The sequence below is a fragment of the Dunckerocampus dactyliophorus genome, chromosome 8 (genome assembly GCF_027744805.1).
Source record: "Dunckerocampus dactyliophorus isolate RoL2022-P2 chromosome 8, RoL_Ddac_1.1, whole genome shotgun sequence".
Taxonomy (NCBI): Eukaryota; Metazoa; Chordata; class Actinopteri; order Syngnathiformes; family Syngnathidae; genus Dunckerocampus; species Dunckerocampus dactyliophorus.
In genome coordinates, this window is record NC_072826.1 from 15,118,006 (window position 1) to 15,138,166 (window position 20,161).

The following is a 20,161-nucleotide window of genomic DNA, read 5'->3' on the forward strand; positions in this document are numbered from 1 at the left end:
AGGGTGATGGTTGATCCCTCAGCCAAACCAGTTGAGAACCACGGAGGTAAAGCAAGGGTTCTTAAACTTTTTGACAGTGGTGCCCAACTTTTCCTGTTCAAAGTGGCCCGGGGACCATTCAGTTATTTACGATGATGGTTTGATTCATATTAAATAAGTACATCAAACTAAAACTGTATGTAACCTTATATACACACGCGAGAAAACACCACACAAAGATTTCCAATAAAATATACATTTTCTACAGAACTTTGTCGTAAGGAGCTTGCTACTTCTTGCATCTTCATCACTAGGGCTTCTCCACAATTCTGGAGAAAATGTGAATCAGGATTTTCTTGCTTAGAATTGAGATTGCGATTCTCTGGGACAATTTTTTACGCACACACATACGACACATTCTCCGAACCTCTATCTTGTATTCTCATGTATATTTTGAAATTGGTAGTCATACTGTAGGTGAAATGGGAATTGTGTCGCTATGTAATTGCAAATGACAGTGTGGTCCTTGAATAATGCAGCTCGTTAAGTAGTTATAAATAGCATTGAAAATCCTGCTTGCAGTGACAGATTTGGCGTTAAAAGTCTTCTTTGTAACTTTCACTACAGGCTTGTCTGGCTTCTTCTGCTTATTGAAGCTCGTTGAAACACAGACTCACGCATTACTGCCACCAAGTGGTTGGAAGATGTATTTTAACTGTAGTAATGTATTTTAAATAGATAACTGTATTATCTCTGGTGTCTTCAACTAATAACATACTGTATGTCGTCCTGCTGCCCTCGTGGCCCACAGGTGCACTGACCTAAACCATACCTTACTACTAGAATTTGTGTCATTTAGACACTAAAAAGAACCAAAGGTACCAAGTGTGAGCATAGCTGTATTGTAAAGTCATTCTCACCATGATGGGAGACAGGCGACGGGACTTGGAGGGAGCCTCCTCGTAGGGTCTCTCGGCCAGAGAGGCGATGATCCTCTTCCTGTGGCCCAGGGGACCCACCCTGATGACCTAAAAGGCAAAGCATCCACGTCAGGCACAATGACGCACACTCTCTTTGCCTGGCACAGTCTAAGCTAAACTAATAGAGTCGCATCCAAAATACACCGAGTTGGTGGCACACGCCCCTCGACTCCCATCAATAATTCAGCCTCAATCTGTTTTACCATCAGCTTTATGTACTCTACTTTCTCCTTCCTGGGATGCTCCATAATTCACAATCTGTGAGCGAGCCCCTTTTTTATTGCAAAATAACAAATGCACTCTAATAGAGGCTGTACCCCACTTAGTCTTCGGTTCCACTTAAAATAGACAACTGTTTTTCCGTTTAGTGCTCAGCAATCTGTTGCTAAACAAAACAGCAGCACCCACCGAGACACATAAACAATCCCTCAGATTAATTCAAGGGTAGAAATTTACCCTCGTCTGGTAAAGTTCCCTTCGCAGTTTAAAAGACAATCATGTGTAGACAGCGTACTTGACGAAGAGTAGATAGCTGGTTGCTCCACAATGTGTTTATGTACCAGGCAGCCATGTCTTATTAGTTCCGCCCAGTCTGTCTCTGCTCATGTAATTTCTCTGCCATTTCTCCAGGATAGTCCTTTGTACCGTAAATGCTGTAATTGTTTCTGGGGTGTTTATTTACTTAGACTGTAAAGACGATGGGAGTGTTAATTGGAAGCAGGCGATGATTGGAGAGAGGCTGTTATTTGTTTTTTAACCTGTCCTGTCCAGCCTATGGGGCAAATAGTAGGGGAATACTGGGGAAGTCCAGATGTATTGTGAGTGTGTATATGTGTGAACAGGTATCTCTGTAGGTGTGTGTGTATATACTGTGTATATATATATATATATAGACATACAGTATATATATGCGTATGTATGTATGAGTAATTGTCACTGAGAATGCATGAAAGGTGAGGGACCGTTTCCCATCACCCAGGAAGCCCCGCCCCACACAGCCAGCCTGCGCCCCCACCACCAGGGAGCCACGGGCTCCACGAGGGCGGCCAGTTCCAGGACAGCACCCTCAAGACTCCCGCAAACCTCCCGTTTGTACACCACACACCCAGTGACTATTGGGGACTCGGCGAATAGAGGTATTAATTGGAACATTTACTGTACAGGCGTCCCTCACCACATTGTGGTTCGAATTTTGCAACTTCACTCTATCACTGTTTTTAAAAAATATGTTAATAAATCACGCTGTTTTGTGGTTGAATACGGCCTATTATTAGTAAAAAATAAATAAATAAATTCACATTTAAGCAACTTTTACATATTTTTGGACTAAATGAAGCATTTTCAAGGATAAAATCGACTAAATGAACTGAAATACAAATATAAGACATTGAAAGACATGTAGTATTGGACACTGGTCACTAGGTGTCAGTAATGTTGCTATAACGACCTGTTGGTGTTGCAGTGTTCTCAATTCTGATGTTTGTGAACGCACCTTGCTCTTAATGTTATTGGCTGAGAAGGATGAAGTTTTGTTGTTGTGCCAGACACAGCGAGGAGGAGACAGGTGTGCAGCTGAACTTTGGCAATAAAACTTCCAAAGAACGTCAGACTCTTTGTGACTCTATAAGAATGCTACATTACATTAGCCAGTGGTAGAAATCCCGGAAGGACAAAAGAAAAAAAAGAAACTGCAAGCAGGAACTCTCCCAGTGCTAACATGTAAGTTTATATTATGTGTTATTTTCTATTATTGTGTATACTATATTGGGTAATACAAATGTAAAGTTCCTAATTGTGTTAAATAAACGGTATTTAGGTGGTAAATAAGTTCTCTATGCACCAGGAACATATTCCATTTATAAATAAGGAATCCTATTTTGAGGAAATTCACTTATCACGGTCAGGTCTGGAACCAATGTACTGCGATAAAAGAGGGAGGGATGACAGTATTTTGTTTGAAACTACTTATAGTTTGATGTAAATGTAATCTAAATAGACACAAAAACTTTACAGGTGGTCCTCGTTTTATAGCTTTCTGTGTTTGAAGACTCGCTCATGAACTAGTTCCAGCGCACGGCGGCGGAAGAATACACTATGTGCTGAATATTGGCCACACTTGTCTCAATCGCTCGACTGTCACGGCCATCATTAGGATAAACATCGTAATGTAACATCTACAAGGAGGTTGTAAGGATGACGATGAGGTGGTTGATCAGCAATCTCTTTACTGCAGAAACAAAAGAAACTACTGTCGGCCAAACCATGACAAAACAACATCAGCAAACTCAGCTGTCCTCTCTGCACGCAGCCACCCTCCTGGTCCCGCAGTCACACACACACACAATTAAGCCTCAATTCACATTCATGGCTGCACAGAATGACAAAACTCTAACACCACTCGTAACTGCCAGGTCGCTACAGTATCCTTGTGCATGTTAAAAGATGTGCTCCTATGAAAGTGAAGGCAATAACTAAGCAGCATAGTATTTTCTTGTTCTTTCTTGTTTTATTGCTGTTTCATGTACTTCATCTAATTCTGTGTACAGTGTCAGTGACTTAAGAGTTAATTTAGGTATGAATTCCACAAACAACGCGTCGTCCATAACCTGAGGACCACCTGTAATATATCGTAAGACGCGCGCCTTCTCCAAGTAAAAAATGTTCCTCCTTGTTAATCTGTGATTACACGTCTCTGAGGTTGTTAGTTTTATGCAGTCAAAACTCTTTATCGTACATTTGCATAATTGGCCATTAACACTCATGCAGCCTGTTATTGATGTTCCATGTGCAATTAGTTTTTGCTGCTGCAACAGACTGTGCTGCTTCTTTGTCTGAAGCTTTCAATTATTCATCCAGTCATAGGCAGGGAGAAGAGGCAACTGGTCTGGAAGTTCTGCTGCATGTTTCCATTATTCTCCACATTCCCACTGGGACCAGAATAAGGCATGAGGTGCGCTGCATTTAGATAGGAATGTAAATCCTAATAAAGAGCCTTGGGATTGCATGGGAATGTAAAACGGTTTGTAGGTCATCTTGATGCTTGATTTGCTGCGAGATGCTGCAGAGCATGTCGGAGATGTTGTAGCGGGGGTAAAAAAAAAAAAAAAAAGATGGGACACTGAAGGAAATTCTACTAAGTGTAACCATGGAAACACACTCATTTGCTGAACCTATGCTCAAATAGTAGAGGTGAACTTCTAGATGGTATCTGACTTGTGTTATATCTGCCACAATGAACACCAAGGCTACAAGATGTCTGTGGCAGTTTCTACCCTAGAGTAAATTATTCATGCCAACCATTGCTAAAATAAGTTTTAAAAAAAAATCTTTGGAGAGTGTCTTTGAAAAAGAGGCCAATCATGGAAAAGAAGACTCTAAAACTAAACCTTCATTTAAAAGAAAATACCATGATTTCTACCCTAATTATGTTTGTATCACAATAGGTCATGTAAATGTGCTAAATAGAATATCTGTAATACATTGTGCAGCCACTGAGGGTGTATAATTTGGAATTTAACCAAAATTTTTCATGGAAACGCCTCTAAAAACACACAATTCTTTTCCAACTGCCACCATGCATTGTGTAACCTGAGATCGCTGCCTATTATTTAAGTACTCAGATCAGTGAGGGTCAAAGTATAGCCATGCGTGCGTGTTGCTTTTTCTTCGTTTTTTTGTAGCTTTTTGTAAGACAAAAAAAAAGACATTCTAAGAAGAGACCAAGAACAACATACTGTCTCCAAGATTCAAAGCCGTAAGTCTTCATCGATGTCCCAATACTTCTTTCCATTGTCACCATATGCATCAACACTTTAGCTTAGTTTAGTTAAGGTACTGTGTTTTCTTGTTTTTATGTTTTACTGGGGTTAAGTTATTTTTACATTTGTGATGTAATGTTAAAAAAAAATAAATGAGGAATATCTGCAGTACACCTTCATTATTAACATTACGACAGTGTTTTATTGTTTTTCTACCTTTAATATTGACAGTGGTTAACTTCTTTCTTCACTTGTAAGACAGTTAAGAATTAAACTTAAATTTTGCCTGTGCAGTTAATAAAGATTTTTTTGATTGTTCTGTAATGTCAGTGGCAAAATATTGCAATTAATAGATGCACCCATAAAAAGGCCAAAAAGCTAAAACCAGGGGTCTAAACCAGGGGTGTCCAAAGTGCAGCTACTCCTGGCAGATCCTGAGGCGTTCGCAGGCCAGCTGAGAGACATAGTTTCTCCGACATGTCCTGGGTCTTCCCCAAGGCCTCCTACCAGTTGGATGTGCCCTGGACGCCTCCCCAGAGAGGCATTCTGACCGGATACCCAAGCCACCTCATCTGGCTCCTCTCAATGCGGAGGAGCAGCGATTCTACTCTGAGTCTCTCCCGGATGACAGTGCTTCTCACCTTATCTGTAGGGGAGAGCCCAGCCACCCTACGGACAAAACTAATTTCAGCCGCTTATACCCGCGATCTTGTCCTTCCGGCTACTACCCAAAGCTGATGACTACAGGTGCGGGTAGGAACGTAGATCGACCGGTAAATTGAGAGCCTTGCCTTTCAGCTCAGCTCCCTCTTCACCACAACGGACCGATGCAAAGTCCGCATCACTGCAGATGCCACAGCAATCCGCCTGTCGATCTCACGTTCTATCCTTCCCTCACTCATGAACAAGAGCCCAAGGTACTTAAACTCCTCCACTTGTGGCAGAATCTCATCCCAGACATGGAGATGGCACTCCACCCTTTACCGAGGGAGAACCATGGACTCGGACTTGAAGGTGTTGTTTCTCATCATCGAATGTCTTCTCCAAGTCCACAAAACACATGTGGACAGGTTGGGCAAACTCCCACGCACCCTCAGGGATCTTGGTGAGAGTGTAGAGTTGGTACACAGTTCCACAACCAGGACGAAAACCACACTGCTCTTCCTGAATTTGAGATTCAACGATCTGGCCGATCCTTCTCTCCAGAACCCCTGAATAGACATTACGAGGAAGCCTGAGGACTGTGATCCCACGATAGTTGGAACACGCTCTCCGGTCCCTTCTTAAAAAGGGAGACCACCACCCCAATCTGCCAATCCAGAGGCACTTCCCCCAATGTCCATGCAATGCTGCAGAGTCATGTCATCCCACACCGCTGATGTCCACCAACGAATTCTGGGATTACCGGCACGACAGGCACATTTTACGGCCACGACAGGCACATTTTATGGCCACAGCGCTGATCTGTCATCTTGACAATGGAGGCTCGACATTGCTCACTCGGACTCAATGTCCACTGCCTCCCTCAGAACATGGTCGAAGGTCTCCCGCAGGTGGGAATTTAGACTCCTTCTGACGGGGGACTTTGCCAGACATTCCCAGCAGACGCTGACAATACATTTGGGTCTGCCACCCAAATGGGCAATCTGTGATGAGCACAGAAGTCCAATAACAAAGCAACGCTCTGGTTCAAATCAGGGAGGCTGTCCGTCCCAGTCACGCCTCTCCAGGTCTCACTGTTGCTGGCAACGTGAGCGTTGAAGTCCCCCAGCAGAACAAGGAAATCCCCTGTGGGAGCACTTTCCAGTACTCCCTCTATGGACTCGAAAAAGGGTGGGTATTCTGAACTGCTTTTTGGCGCATAAGGGCGAACAACAAGAACAACATGAACAAGAACCAACAAGAATTACCACCTCTGTCTGTCGCCTCTCACTGCTGGCAACGCCAGAGTGGAATAAAGGCCAGCTCCTATCGAGAGGACTGGTTCCAGAGCCCTTGTCGTGCGTTGAGATCCACCAGCTCAGGCTCCTTCCCCACCAGAGAGGTGACATTCCACATATCGAGAGCTACCTTCTGCAGCCGAGGATTGGACCACCAAGGTTCCCTCGCTTTCAACTTCTACCCAACTCACTCTGCACCTGACCCCTTTGGCCCATGTTGCCTCTTTGGGCTGTGCACGGAAACGGAAACAATTAAGAAACAATTACAGGCATACATTACACTGTAATGTGCTTATTGAAACGTGTAGTTACACAACATCACGTCTTGTCAAAGTATCTTCCTGATGGAAAATTTTGAGTGAATTGACTTGTGAGACAACACCATCTGCTGGATTCACAGCTGCAGCCCTCTTTTTCCCGTGCGGATTGGGCCATCGTACCACTTTGTATTTAAGTTACCATTAAAAACAACTCATGGGTTTGCATGGTTGCATTTAATGTACAACTGAATCATGACTTAAAGCGCATGCACTATAAGCTTCTTACATTGATGATCTCCAACTCCCATAGGTTCTTGACGCACTCCAGAGTGCGGTAACCGCTGGACAGGAAGTTGGGCAGGTATTCTTGTAGACCCAGGACATCCAGCCACGAAGCCAAAGACGTGCTGCCATCACAGCCCAGAGCTTTGACCTGCAGCACAGAAACGGTGCAGGTGTGTGGCCATTGTCTCTTAAAACACACTCAGACTTTGAACCCAAGAGCTTTTTCTCTCTGGTGCATTGACATAGTATTTGAGTAGTCCTGCAAATCAAAATATTATAACGGTTTTTGAGATGGAAGTCATACCTTTGGCAAGTTGCGTGCTGCATGGAGGATTTTCTTCCTGTGTCCTGGGTCCGTGATCCCAATGTCTCTGAGATCCTGGTCCTCCATCACGTTACTTCCCTGCATGTGCACACACGTAGGAGATGCATACAAATACAAACGCAGCCGCACTCATGCAAACACATGTACTGGGCATGCTCGTGCCAACAAATTATGGTGAGCACACACACACACAGACACACACACACACAAGAACTCAAGACAATAAAGCCTGTTATGAAGTGAAACGTGTGCATTCACTATTAATAAAAGTCCAGAGCCTCGTCTCCTCCAAGCAGCACACTTAAGCTCAGTTTGGTACAATTTTTGTGTTTCCATTGTTGAGAGTTGTACATCCATACAATACATTTTTTTGGCACCCTGTTCTTGGCATAGCAAACAAGGTGGTTGGGTTCTGAAGAGGTGGAACTTGTTAGAGCCAAAGGGTCAGACAAAAACCAAAATGTACGAAAACCGAAGCAATTTTTAAAAATGTCCTGTAGCAAGTAATGAAAATAATGTTTTGGCACTTGATGCGAAGGAATGATACAGTACAGGGCAAACGAGCTAGTTTGTCACGTACAATATTGTATGACAAACAAGACAGTGAACGGAACTGAGGCAAAATTTTGATGAACATTTTCATTGACAACCAAATCATACGAGAACTGCGGCATTTGAGGTTTGACTGTGTATATAAACATAAATAGTCATTCCCTTTTATTGCGGTTAATTGTTTACAGGCCCGACCGTGATGGATGAATTTCCGGAAAGTAGGAATCCTTATCGTTATCCTTATAAATGGAAATAATAACACCCCTGAAATAACACCCCTATCTCCTATAGTGACCTTTACACTCGTATTACCCAATATAGTAGATATAATGATAGAAAATAATATGCACTCACACATTATGGGAGAGTTCCTTCTTTTTGTTTTTTGTTTTTTAACCACAGGACTGCTTACGGTGGCTAATGTAATGTAGCATTCTTATAAAGTCACACAGTGTCAGACGTCTTTTAAAGTTTTAATGCCAGCCTTAACATCAATAGGGGTGCTCAATTACAACATAGAACACAGTTCAGCTCGTACACTTGTCTCCTCCCCACTCTCTCTCCCACAACAACACTTCCTCCTTATCCACCTATAACATTAATAGCAACATTAGAATTTGGAACATCAACATTACAACATCAAGAAGTTCTTACATTATTGGCACCTAGTGACCAGTGTAGAATACTACTGTACATATTCACATCATCTTTGCATGCATTTTCTAAATACCTTATATTTGTATTTTAGTGAGTCTAGTCATTCTTATGCTTGGAAATGCTTAATTTAGGCCAAAAGACAAGTAAAATTCCTTAAATCTGCATATTTTGACTAATAATAGGTTGTGTTCAACCACAAAACAGCATCCATCCATCCATCCATCCAATTTCTATGCCGCTTATCCTCATTAGGGTCGTGGGGTATGCTGGAGCCTATCCCAGCTGACTTTGGGTGACAGGCGGGGTCACAAAACAGCAATATACTGTATTTTTGAAAAAACATGATGGGGTGAAACCGCGAAATTCGAACTGCGATGTGGCACGGGACGACTGTAGTGGCCATTCCTCTAATATACGCCATTCCCCACTTAATTGCCAGGTCGGTATGGTATGTTTATTTGTTTCAGAGATGTGTAATAAGTTAAGTGACGAAATAAAGGGAATTGAAAAATTATAAATTGGGAATACATTTTAATGAGTAAAACATGAAATAAAACAAATAAAACACTGAGGATGTTGACTTTAAAACTGCATCAAGACTTTGAGGGTTATGTCTTTAATTTCCTTGTAGGCGACATGATGTAATCTTCAATACTCTTCCAGTTCTTCAATGTCTTTGACAACAAGTACTTTGGCTTCCTCCGGTCCTCCAGTTATCTTGATGTAGATTTTGCAGTTGGCACTCCAAGTGCCTTGAATTTTCCCCTGCTTCCTTAAGGCGCGTGCCTTCTTGCGTGTATAACACCTGCGTGTTATACAAAGCCCAGTCCCAATCACATTCTTCATGCGGGTCGACTGCTCCAAATCATCCACTCTGCATGTCATTTGCGATATAATGCAATCCTTTTCATCATTTTGTTTCTTTAAAGTTTCAACTTTTCCTTCCAGACCACCCATTTGTTTTCAAAGTGATGCATTTTCATTTTTCAAATCCTTAATGTGTTTCATTAGGGATTTCACGTCTTCATGCTGTTTATCTATTTTGCTGTTTAGCTCCTTCCTTATATCATTCAACATCACAATTAGTGTACCTAGTAGTGTATCTGGCTCCTGGTTTCCTTTTGTGTCCTCCTCCTCCTCTGTAGTTGCGGGCCCAGGAACAGAAGCAGAAGCCCGAGGCATTACTACAGTACAGTTCTAGGCATTACTAACATTGGTAATCAACACCTTTGAAGAGCAGACATTAGCAACAATTTGCTTGTCTTGTTAGCGATTGTCAGCACTCGACGTAATTCGTTTTTTTAACAGATTCTTCACGCTAGACATACACAACGCTAGGTATACAGTACAAGCTATTGGTGTCAGTAAACAAATCTGTAATTATAGTCAAGATCTGTGGGAAGGAAAAGTTCCAAAATAGTTAAAAACTTTGAGAACCCTCAGCCTCCTGGGAAAGTCTATTCCAGCATGCTGGAGAGAAGGGTACGACCGTTAGTTGAACCTTGGCTACAGGAGGAATGCAATGTGGTTTTTGTCCCGGTTGCGGAACACTGGACCAGCTCTACATCCTTGCTAGACTACTGGAGGGCACATGTGCTTTGTGGACTTAAAAAAGCTACTACCTGCCATTCGGTCCTTGTACAACTGGACCAGGAGCCTGGTTCGCATTGCCAGCAGTAAGTCGAGCCTGCTTCCGGTGAACATTGGCTTCCGCCAAGGCTGCCCTTTGTCACGGATTCTGTTCATAATTTTCATGGAAAAGGCGTCGAGGGAGTCCAGTTCGGGGGTCTTAGTATCTCGTCTCTGCTATTTGCAGATGATGTGATCCTGATGGCCTCATGGGCCTGTGACCTTCAGCGTTTACTGGGTGGGTTGCAGCTGAGTGTGAAGCTTCTGGACTCAACACCTCCAAATTCGAGGCCGTGGTTCTCAGTCGGAAAAGGGTGGATTGCACCCTCCGAATTGGGAAAGAGGTCCTGTCCCAGGTGGAGGAGTTCAAGTATCTCAGGTTCTTGTTCACAAGTGAGGGAAGGTTGGAGCGTGAGGTTGACAGGTGGCTCGGCGCAGCATCTGCAGTAATGCGGTTGCTGTACCGGACCATCGTGGTGAAGAGAGAGCTGAGCCGGAAGGCAAAGCTCTCGGGTCGTGACCAAAAGAATGAAATCACAGATACAAGCGGCTGAAATGAGTTTCCTCTGTAGGAGCTCAGAGTAAAGGCGCTGCTCCTTCACAACGATAGGAGCCAGTTGAGGTGGTTCAGGCATGTAGCCCGGATGCCTCCCGGTCGCCTCCCTGGTGAGGTGTTCCAGTCATGCCCAGCTCCAGAACAAAATGAGTTGCTAACCAAAACAGCAGCACCTACCAAGGCATGTAAAAAGTCTCTTATGAATTACAGTCTCTGAGGGAGTCTTTAACGATTTTCCTGCACAGTTTTAAAGGTGATCTTACGTGATGTGGAGACGGCATCTTTCGTGTTCCAGTAGATTCTTAACAGGTGCTCGCTCCACAACGTTGTTAGGGTCCATGTTTGTGTTCTAGACAGACCTTGTTGGTACAGCTCAGTCTTGCGATATCTTTTACTTTGTTTTGAAGTACAGTTTCACTTGACATTTATTGTAATATGCTAGTAAGATTGTTTACTATTACTCTAAAAATGCGTTAGCATTTGACTAAATAAATGTGAATAAACTGACTAAAAACGGCCACTTGCGCGTGTGACAAGAGGAATGGCATGAGATGATGGGAAAAGGCACTTTTTCCTCAAATAAGCGCATTTTAATACAGGCTGCTCATTAAGTGGACATCATAGAAATGATCAGTAATTCACTTGCGTTCAAAATTTTGTTTTAAATACTTCTTAGACCCATTTATTTATTTATTTGTTGTAAACTGAAAAACATTTGTGTTCTTACCTTTTCATTTGTATGTGCCTGTCCTCCTGTTGTAAGAGTCCATCACCTTCTGTTTTGTCTGAAAGTTTTTTTAGCTTGGCTATCTACTTATACACTCCTTGTTGCTAATTCTAGCTCTCGCTGGTGCTGCCGTCTGTGTATTTCAGTAAAAAAAACAAAAAAACGCTGGCATGGCTTTTCCTCTCTATGGAAGGGCGGAAGCGACAAGCACCTTCTAGTTCACACCCCCACGCCTTCGCGGTGAGGAAGAGTTCGCCTCAGGGTATGACATTTCTATGTATTTTATTGTCCGATTAGCAGGAATAATGATGTCACACTTACATTAAAGACAGTACACAGGCTGTAGAAAGTCATGGTGTATAATAAATGTTTCTGCAAACATTGTTATTGGTGACATGCGGACACACAGAAACGGACATGCACCATCAACCATCCGGTGCACTCCGACGGTAGGCTCAGCTGTGCACTAAACTGAGAGAAGAGATTCACCGCAGTCTCATCTATGCTTTCTGCCCTGTTTTATGTTATTATTTGTTTTTTAAATTACGGTATTAATTATGACACATCACTGAAATGAAGCCACCCAAGACCATTCCGAAACTGTACACTGCTTGGTGGAAACGTGTCTCTGGGTTGATGCAATGACAGCGGGTTTAGCACCTACACACACAAACATGCAGGATGTACACACCCCTGACAAAAGCCGAGTAGGAGGACAATGAAGTCAAATAAATTGTGCATGGCGAGGGAGATCAATGTGATGCGCTGCCACTCATAGTGAACAAAGCCTTAGTGAATGCATCTGCAGTAGCTATTTGCTGCTTCGGCTGCATGAAACAACTAACAGCAGTCGTTTTCTGATTCCTCATCTCATTTTAAAACTGCTTCTTTCTTAGCACGTTTATAGGCAGATATAAAGATATGCAGTGGACCCTGAAACTGTGGAACTAAGCATTTTTCCTCAATCGTGTGGACTGCCACATATCGATTGTCCCTGGCCAAGAACGTTAAAAATGTTCTGTAGTTTTTGCTCGCTGGCGCAGCCTCCAACGACCACTGCAGCAGCCATCGCAGGCCATGATCGGAGTGGGGGAGCTGATCACCGGATTAAAGGTCACCGCCAAAGCCATGAGGGCCTGAAATAGAATCTCGACTTTCTTTAGTTTGCCTTGGGAGGCTCTCGTTTTTTTCTGTTTCATTTGATGTCACGCTGCATTTGAAACGTGTGATGGGAATGTATGGTTGAGTACTTGCATAGCTAATGAGCGGCGCCGCTTTGATCTGATGCGCGGCGACTTGCACATGAAGCTGCGCTGGAAGTCGTCCGTCTCGCTGCGCACACTCGCAAATTATACTCGCTCTTTTGACCCGTACAAGAAATTTTCATTTTTGTAAGAGCTTGCAGGCGTGGCGACTTCCTTGACATGTGTTACCATTTGTTGTGTTCACATTGTAACGTATTTGAAAACCCATGTATATGTAATATGCATGGCAATGCGAATGCTTCTCCAATTTGCCACATGAGCTCGGACATCGGGCAACAAAGCATAGCCAAAAAAAGAAGAGAATCGTCAAATGTTGAGAACAAGCGAGACAGGCGACCCACTTCCTGCTAGCATGAAAGCAGCGGAAAATGATAATCGTCGTGTAAAAATGATGAGAATGGGCACACAGCTGTTCATAATTCATGATCCCTCAAAAGCTGCTTCTCTGAGCATGAGGCAGCGGAAAGAGCGGCTCTGCGGGCCAGGCCGGGGGGAAACTTCTCATGCGCCGCTGTCCGTCTCCGTGGTGACACTTTGCCCGCCACTACCGAACGCTCTCAAATTGAGAATGCGCTTCCTTCGGGCTCACATGTGATGGGAAGGCATGGATTTCTAAAGAGCATTTTTATCCTCAGAGTGCCAACGAGTGCTGCCCCCTACTGGTCAGTCGTCTTGATTGATGACCTTGATTAATGTGGCAACATCTTAAAGGGCGCAATATGAAACATTCACCACCGTCTGCCGGACTCGTCTGACCTTTCTTGTTGTTTACAAGCCTCACATCTTGGTATGTTAGCATGGGTCGTTTGCCTCGTGGAGATGATCATTCATCTTCCTGCTGCATCAGGTCCAGCAGACACATTAGGCGTGGTATGAAAATGAACATCAGAAAGCTTAATGACCCGTAGTCTGCATCACATTATGTCTGGGAAATTTTCCATCTACACCGAATCATCCAATCTACGCCCTGGCACTTTTTTTTTTAGCCTTGTGTCTATCGCATCCACTTTGAGCAACATGGGATTTTAGATGATAAAAATCTGCCTTCTGCTGCACATTATGTACTTAGGCGCTGTGCTGTGGGAGGGAATTACAAGATCGGAACGTTAGTTTGAACATATGTTTCATTCAAAGTATTAGCAAAAGCTGTACTTTGTATATCGTCACTGAAGTATATTTTTAACTTTTGAGGCAGTTGAATTGGTGTGGATGCAGAAGAACAAGCCAACCAATCAGCATCCCTTTTAAGAGCTAGAGGTGGAAATAAGGAAGGAAAATTGAGAAGCCAAAACAAAGAAGAGATTATCGTGGATGCCAACGGGGCAGCTTTTTTTTCGGAACAGAACATTCCTCTTGTCTTGTCTTCATTAGATTTTGCTACATTTTCCAGTTATATTTAGGCAAAATTAAATGTTGGGTTGCGCCTGTTGCCCGAAGTCAGCTGGGATAGGCTCCAGCATCCCCCCGCGACCCTAATGAGAAGAAGTGGCATAGAAAATGGATGGATGGATGGAAAATGTTGGGTTTTTTCTGTCTGTGAAAAGTTCCATAGAAAAATGCATCCGAAACAAACGTTACTGTGGGTTGAATACAGTTTGTCATGTTTTAGCTGCTGAAAGCCCAGCCGTCAACAATTAAAATCTTATGTTATCAGCGGTGCATTGGGGGCAAGTGAGACAGTGCCCTACCAGATCCTTAATATACTTCATGTGTTAATTAAGGAGTACAAACAAATTGGTCTTTTAATGCTTTCAATGACATTTTGGGGTTATTTCTCCTTTGAGTTCCTGAGTTCCGGCTCTCTTCTCACGCTTTCAGTGGTACTACTATCACGGTATTTTTTACCTTGTTTTATGGCAACAATGGTGGAGCCCTTTAAATTATGCCTAGCAACAAGTGGCTAGGTAGCTGCTTTTTTGTTGTTGTCTGTTCTCTTTGTGTTTTGCATTTTGTAGTAGAAGTATTTGTAGTATTGTGTTTTTTCCTAACTTTAGTGGACCAAAGTGTATTTTTTCCATATAAAGCAACATTTCATGTTATTGCGGTTATCGCCTTTCTGGCCAGATGAGAGAGTCACAGTGCAGAGCAGAGTACCTCCACTCCCACACTTAGCAGAGTTTAAGTGACGTAATCCACAGTGCCAACACAGCTCTGTGGCCCGACAGACGCACGCCTGGAACCCTTTGGGGTGGCGTTATTTACAGCGTGCGGCCATCGTCTGACCTGGGGAGCGGGCGACATCACAGCGGATACGCGTTTTTCCCGGCAATTTAACAAAAACACAGTAATGCTTTTAGTCATGCTGTGGGCACCGAGGTGCAGTTAAAAGAAGTGATTAATATGTAATTAGGTGGAGGCGGTGAGGATGGGGTTATTGAACTCAAAAAGGTAAAATAGATAGTTTGCTGTGCTCACTTTTTAGCAGACTGTGTCATGATCAGCACAAGCTGACGTTTGGGACTTAATGAGACCGAGCAAAGTGCATTAAAAGTGAGCTCCACTTTGCTCCAATAAGGAGATTGAATAAAATACTTTAGAATTGTCCACTAAATGAGATCATCTAATTGTCGATGCTGAGGAAACGTTAATGGCTTTGATGGCCATTTGTCTTGCCAGTGATGGCGGCCTATGCTCCAGCCCAGATAGAGATGGGGGGGGTTATAAATCCTGGCAGGGTCATGCATCGCACAGAGGTGAAGCTACAAGAAGGGAGGGGGGTGATTTGGACGGATGATGTCGATGGTGGGTGGCGCAATAAGGTGAAAGAGCAGCAAAGTCGAGGTGGCGAATACAAGCAAGCAATGCCCCGAAAACCACTACCCGCGCCCCCAACCCCACCATGCTGAGACTCACCATGAAGCGCAGGTCGTCAAAGCCGTTGAGCAGGAACTTGCCCTCGTACTGCGGCAGCCCCACGTGCTCCAGCCACTCGCCCACCGGCTGGTCCAGGGCTTTGCCGCAGGCCCCATCTGCCGAGAGAGGGAAGCGCTTGAGCAGCGAAAAGCCGTTGAGCCTGTAGCAGCGGCACTCGGAGGACGACACGTGGCACTGCCACATCATCCTCGGCCAGCAGAGGCAGAGCCGAGTGCAGCAGCACCAGGCGGGTCTAGGGGGAGGCAGGGTCCGAGCTGGTACAGGCTAACACAGGAGGGAGGGAAGGAAGCGCCCTGCAAGGGGGTGGACTACTTTGTGCTAGCGTGACTGAGTGGAGATGTCAGGCGAGGGTGGAGGTAGAGCGGGGAAAGGAAGCCCATCTGAAGCTGGCATTTTCCGACAAACGGGGCTCACTAAACATCCCCTTAGTGAGCAGATGAGCAGGTGCGAACACAAGAGGCTAGCGGCTCCAAAGACATCACAACACTAAAGCAAGTCAAAGGAGGTTCATGGACACATTAGAACACATTTACACATTATTCACTATCCCTAAGTCAGAAATTATTAATGGGTCAGGAGGTTGTCACCACATACTTGTAAAGCTCTGGCTGAGTCCCATGGCTTCATTGGTCAACCTCTTTGAGAGCTAGGGCACGGCTCATACAATGAAGGTAGCAGCATTCTAAAGTACACTTGAGGCACCCGAAGAAAATACACTTAAATCATTTTCACTCCGGAACCACAGCGGTTTAGGTAGACATATTGTAAATCCTGCAGCACGAGTAAAGGATGCTTCACGTTGTGCAAACTCCTCAATTCATAGTGAAATCCCAACAAAGGTTCAAAGAGGACGCTCCAGACCAGCGTGGAGGAGGGTGGAAGTCCTCGCCCAGCATTCACGCTCTGGAGCCGGCAGAGAAGATGCTCCCGGCCCCCGGGAGCGTCCACCTGAGGCCAGTCACGGAAAATGACGATGGGAAGAGTGCCGCAGCCCACCTGGCTCCTCTCCTGGCTGTCAGGGCAGAGCTTTGCTGCATACCCCCCCACCTTGGATGTGTGTACAGAGAGAGGAGGCAAGTGGAGGGGGGGGGTCGCATACGCTCGCCACTCTTCAGTGCTCACAGGGCATGGCGTCCCGGCGCCTGCCACACAGACCTGCCTCGATCTTCGACCGCCGCCGCCGCTGCTGCTGCTACACGTCCTCCCCCACGACAGGAAGCAGACTCAAAGATCATGCCCCCCTCTACACCTCACTTCGCTCTCTGTCTCTCTCTCTCTCTCTCTAGCCACATCTCCCAGCAAATCCCCCGAGCTGCTTTTTTTAACGCCACCCCCCTCGTTGTCTCTCTCCGCAGCCGATTTCGAAGCCCCCTTCTTCCCAGATCGCACTGCAGGGCTGCTGTATGGGGTGCTGTGATCACCCCTCCTCACCCCCTCCTGCCTCACTAGCTCTGCCTCTCTAGCTCACTGGCACACAAACACACACACACTCCGCTCATGTCTCCCGTCTCTCGCTCTCTAACTGATTAGGAATGCACATGCAGAGGCGCTCTGATCTTGCAGAAAGGACATCAGAGGTACAGCAAGGCCAGACCCCCCCCAACAAAAAAATCCACTGCATTGAGTGTACATTGAGTGTAAGGTGATGCAGGGATAAGCGCCATCCTTTGGCTGTCAGTACAAAATATTCATTTGCATTTTATTTAGACGACAGGTCAATTTTTTGTCCGGGGGGCGGGGGGCGGGGGGGGGGGGTCACATGACAGACAGCAGACAAACTACCGTCTTGTTGGACCTCACTCTCACATCACATCTACAACAAAGATGACAAGTTTGCTTATGTAGAAAGACATTGACTCTGACTTGAATAGTGTTATGGTACAGTTCACTGACCACAACATCGGGTACACCTGCATAAACACGAAAAATAAAGACAGGGGTTAGCAAACACAAGCCAGCACTTAGCGTGTGTTTATTTATTTGCGGTTTTTGCGGCCTTATTAAAGTAAAATAATATATGTCCCCATTTCACATTGATATACAGTATATCTAGAAATGTTGTAAATGCCATTTGTTGATTTAAGAGTGCCAGAAATGAATGCTTTCAAATTAGCCATATAAATGTCTAATTGCATTACTAAATACAAAATCTGTGGTACTGCAGTCCAGACAAAACAAACGAGACTTAAGTTAAAATGTACTTTGTTTTTTTTTGGAGGGGGGGGGGGGTTTGGTTTCTTTGGTGAACTGATAAACCTTGAAGTCGCATAAAAAAAGGTAGATTAAACAACACTAAGGTTTGGTCATCACTGGGTAAAAAGAACATATCTGTGAAAAATTGTCTTTTGTGTTTACTAAAACATGTATATTAGATTCATTAAAGACATATGCAGGGTTCATTGAAGAAGACTACATTGCTGAACGTTTTACAACAATGTCAAAGATGTTAATATTCACGTATGTTACGTTGATTGAAGAACGTATTGCCTTTGTGGAACCTGCCACGTTCAGCCAGCCCCGCGTTGTGCCCTGGGCTCGCACCAAGGTTCGCAGAATGAGAGTGGGAGTGCTCGCTGTCAAGCTAAAAGCCCGGACAGTCAACTCGTCGTCCGGCTCGACTGTTAAGGCTTCAGGGAGTGGGGTTTACCAACGTACATTCGCGCAGTTGCGCCAGCTGGCATCTGTTACATTTGGCATTGACATAAACTTACTGTGTGTTAGTTTTAACGAAGGCTGCAAAATGAAAACACGCATAAGGTTCGCTGAAAACAAAATTGTCTATGGTGCACACAAAGAAGTTTCATTGGACACAGATTCAATGGAGACTAAAAAACAAATGGGAAGTTTATTGATGGCTACATTGTCTGCAACTTTTGTGAAAACGCACGTTAGGTTCAGTAAAGAACAAATTGTTGTCAATGTTTATGTAACGATGCATTCATTGCAGATTGCAAATGGTCTCAGATATTCATGGTAATGTACGATAGGTTCAATGATGACTTGAATGGTCTTTGATGTTTACAGAAAGACTAGGTTCATTGACGACTAAATAGTATTTGACAGTATCGTAGAAGACGTATCGTATGCTAGGTTCAGTGAAGACTAGTTCATTCAAGACTAATATCTTTAGAGTGTTTACGAAATGTTGGGTTCAAAGAAGACTAATCTGTAAAAGTGAGTGTGAATGTTTGCGCTTGCCTGTTTCCGTCATGTGATTGACAGGTGATCAGTGCGTGGCGTCTGCATAGAAAATGAATGGACGGATGGAGTTATTTAATGGATTTACGAATAAATTCAGTTAATGACAGTTAGAGCTTCTTGCCGCGTATAGACACCGAGGCTACAGCGTGGCTCCCAGCGTGCATTGCTGCTCAATGCGGTCTTGCTGGTTGGCGTTTATCTGGGTGCAGCTGCGGGCCGAGTGGGATTATGCAAGTTTTCAAAGCTGCCTGCAATCAGCCTCCTGTATGGCTCTTCAGCCAAATGAGAGGCTATTGATTGGAGTTCCTCCTTGATTGGCAGCCTAAATGCTTTAGCGATGGAGTGAAAGTCTTTCAGTCACCCACCTATGCTCATCTATGACACATGAGGAGGAGGGCTAGTTAAGATGCTAATAGCGAGTAAGACGGACTAATTCTAATTCACCGTGAGACCCCCACAGCTCGACTAAACTGAGCGCTTACGCCAGCGCATGCAGACAAAGCTTGGTAAAAATACCAGCCGCCCCTTATGATGACTTCCTAATTAGGCTCCTCTGTAGGGGGAAGCAGGTCACTATCTTATCCCGTGTTAAACAAATGTAGCGCCAGGTCCACTCTGGCGATCCCTGTACGAGGAGAACCTGGATAGAAACTCTTTTACCAGAGGCGAGCAAGAAGCAGCGGCTCCTTGTCAACACGCGAGAAAAAGAGTGGCAAAGCTGAATTAATTCAGGGAAAGTGAGGACAGTTGCTTTGAATGTCAGCGTGTCTCTACTCGCTCTGCTTTAAGCTCATTTACACGCAATGGAACAGCATTGGAACATTGGAACACTGCCGTGATGTTTCTAAACAATGCAAGCTATTGACACCGTATCATAATTCATGTGGACTTGTTAGCACGTGACGTATATTTCAATACCAGCATCCTGATGAACTCCGGAGCAGCAAACATGACTCAGCGGGATGTGGGGCACTTAGAGCACGTCTTTCTGCAAGGCTATAAATAGCACACACCTATAGTATATGTGACGTGTGTGTTTGTGTGTGGGGGGGGTGTAAAGGCAAACAAACATTGCATATTCTCCCTTATGAAACACACAACGACCTCAGGTGCTTCAGTCATTTTAGTTTATTATTGAACACGTACAGTACAGTAGTCTGGGTCTTATGAAAA

General features: G+C 44.4%; 1 protein-coding gene across 13 annotated transcripts in view; it reads right to left on the minus strand.

Moving 5' to 3' along the window:
- Positions 1-20,161, minus strand: part of anks1ab (ankyrin repeat and sterile alpha motif domain containing 1Ab) — a 44,211-nt gene that overhangs the window by 15,481 nt on the left and 8,569 nt on the right. For 11 of the 13 annotated variants that reach the window (XR_008572156.1, XR_008572155.1, XM_054783559.1 and 8 more), the window contains exons 3-6: positions 15,767-15,882; positions 7,507-7,605; positions 7,204-7,350; positions 900-1,007 (exon numbers count right to left, since the gene is read on the minus strand). Coding sequence is in view for 11 of the 13 variants with exons in the window: in XM_054783559.1 (XP_054639534.1) it covers positions 900-1,007; positions 7,204-7,350; positions 7,507-7,605; positions 15,767-15,882 (470 nt within the window). In the remaining 2 variants the exon portion in view is untranslated. Of the gene's footprint in view, positions 1-899; positions 1,008-7,203; positions 7,351-7,506; positions 7,606-15,766; positions 16,274-16,381; positions 17,380-20,161 lie in introns of those variants that run through there. The other 2 variants (XM_054783562.1, XM_054783561.1) reach the window with 2 other exon arrangements.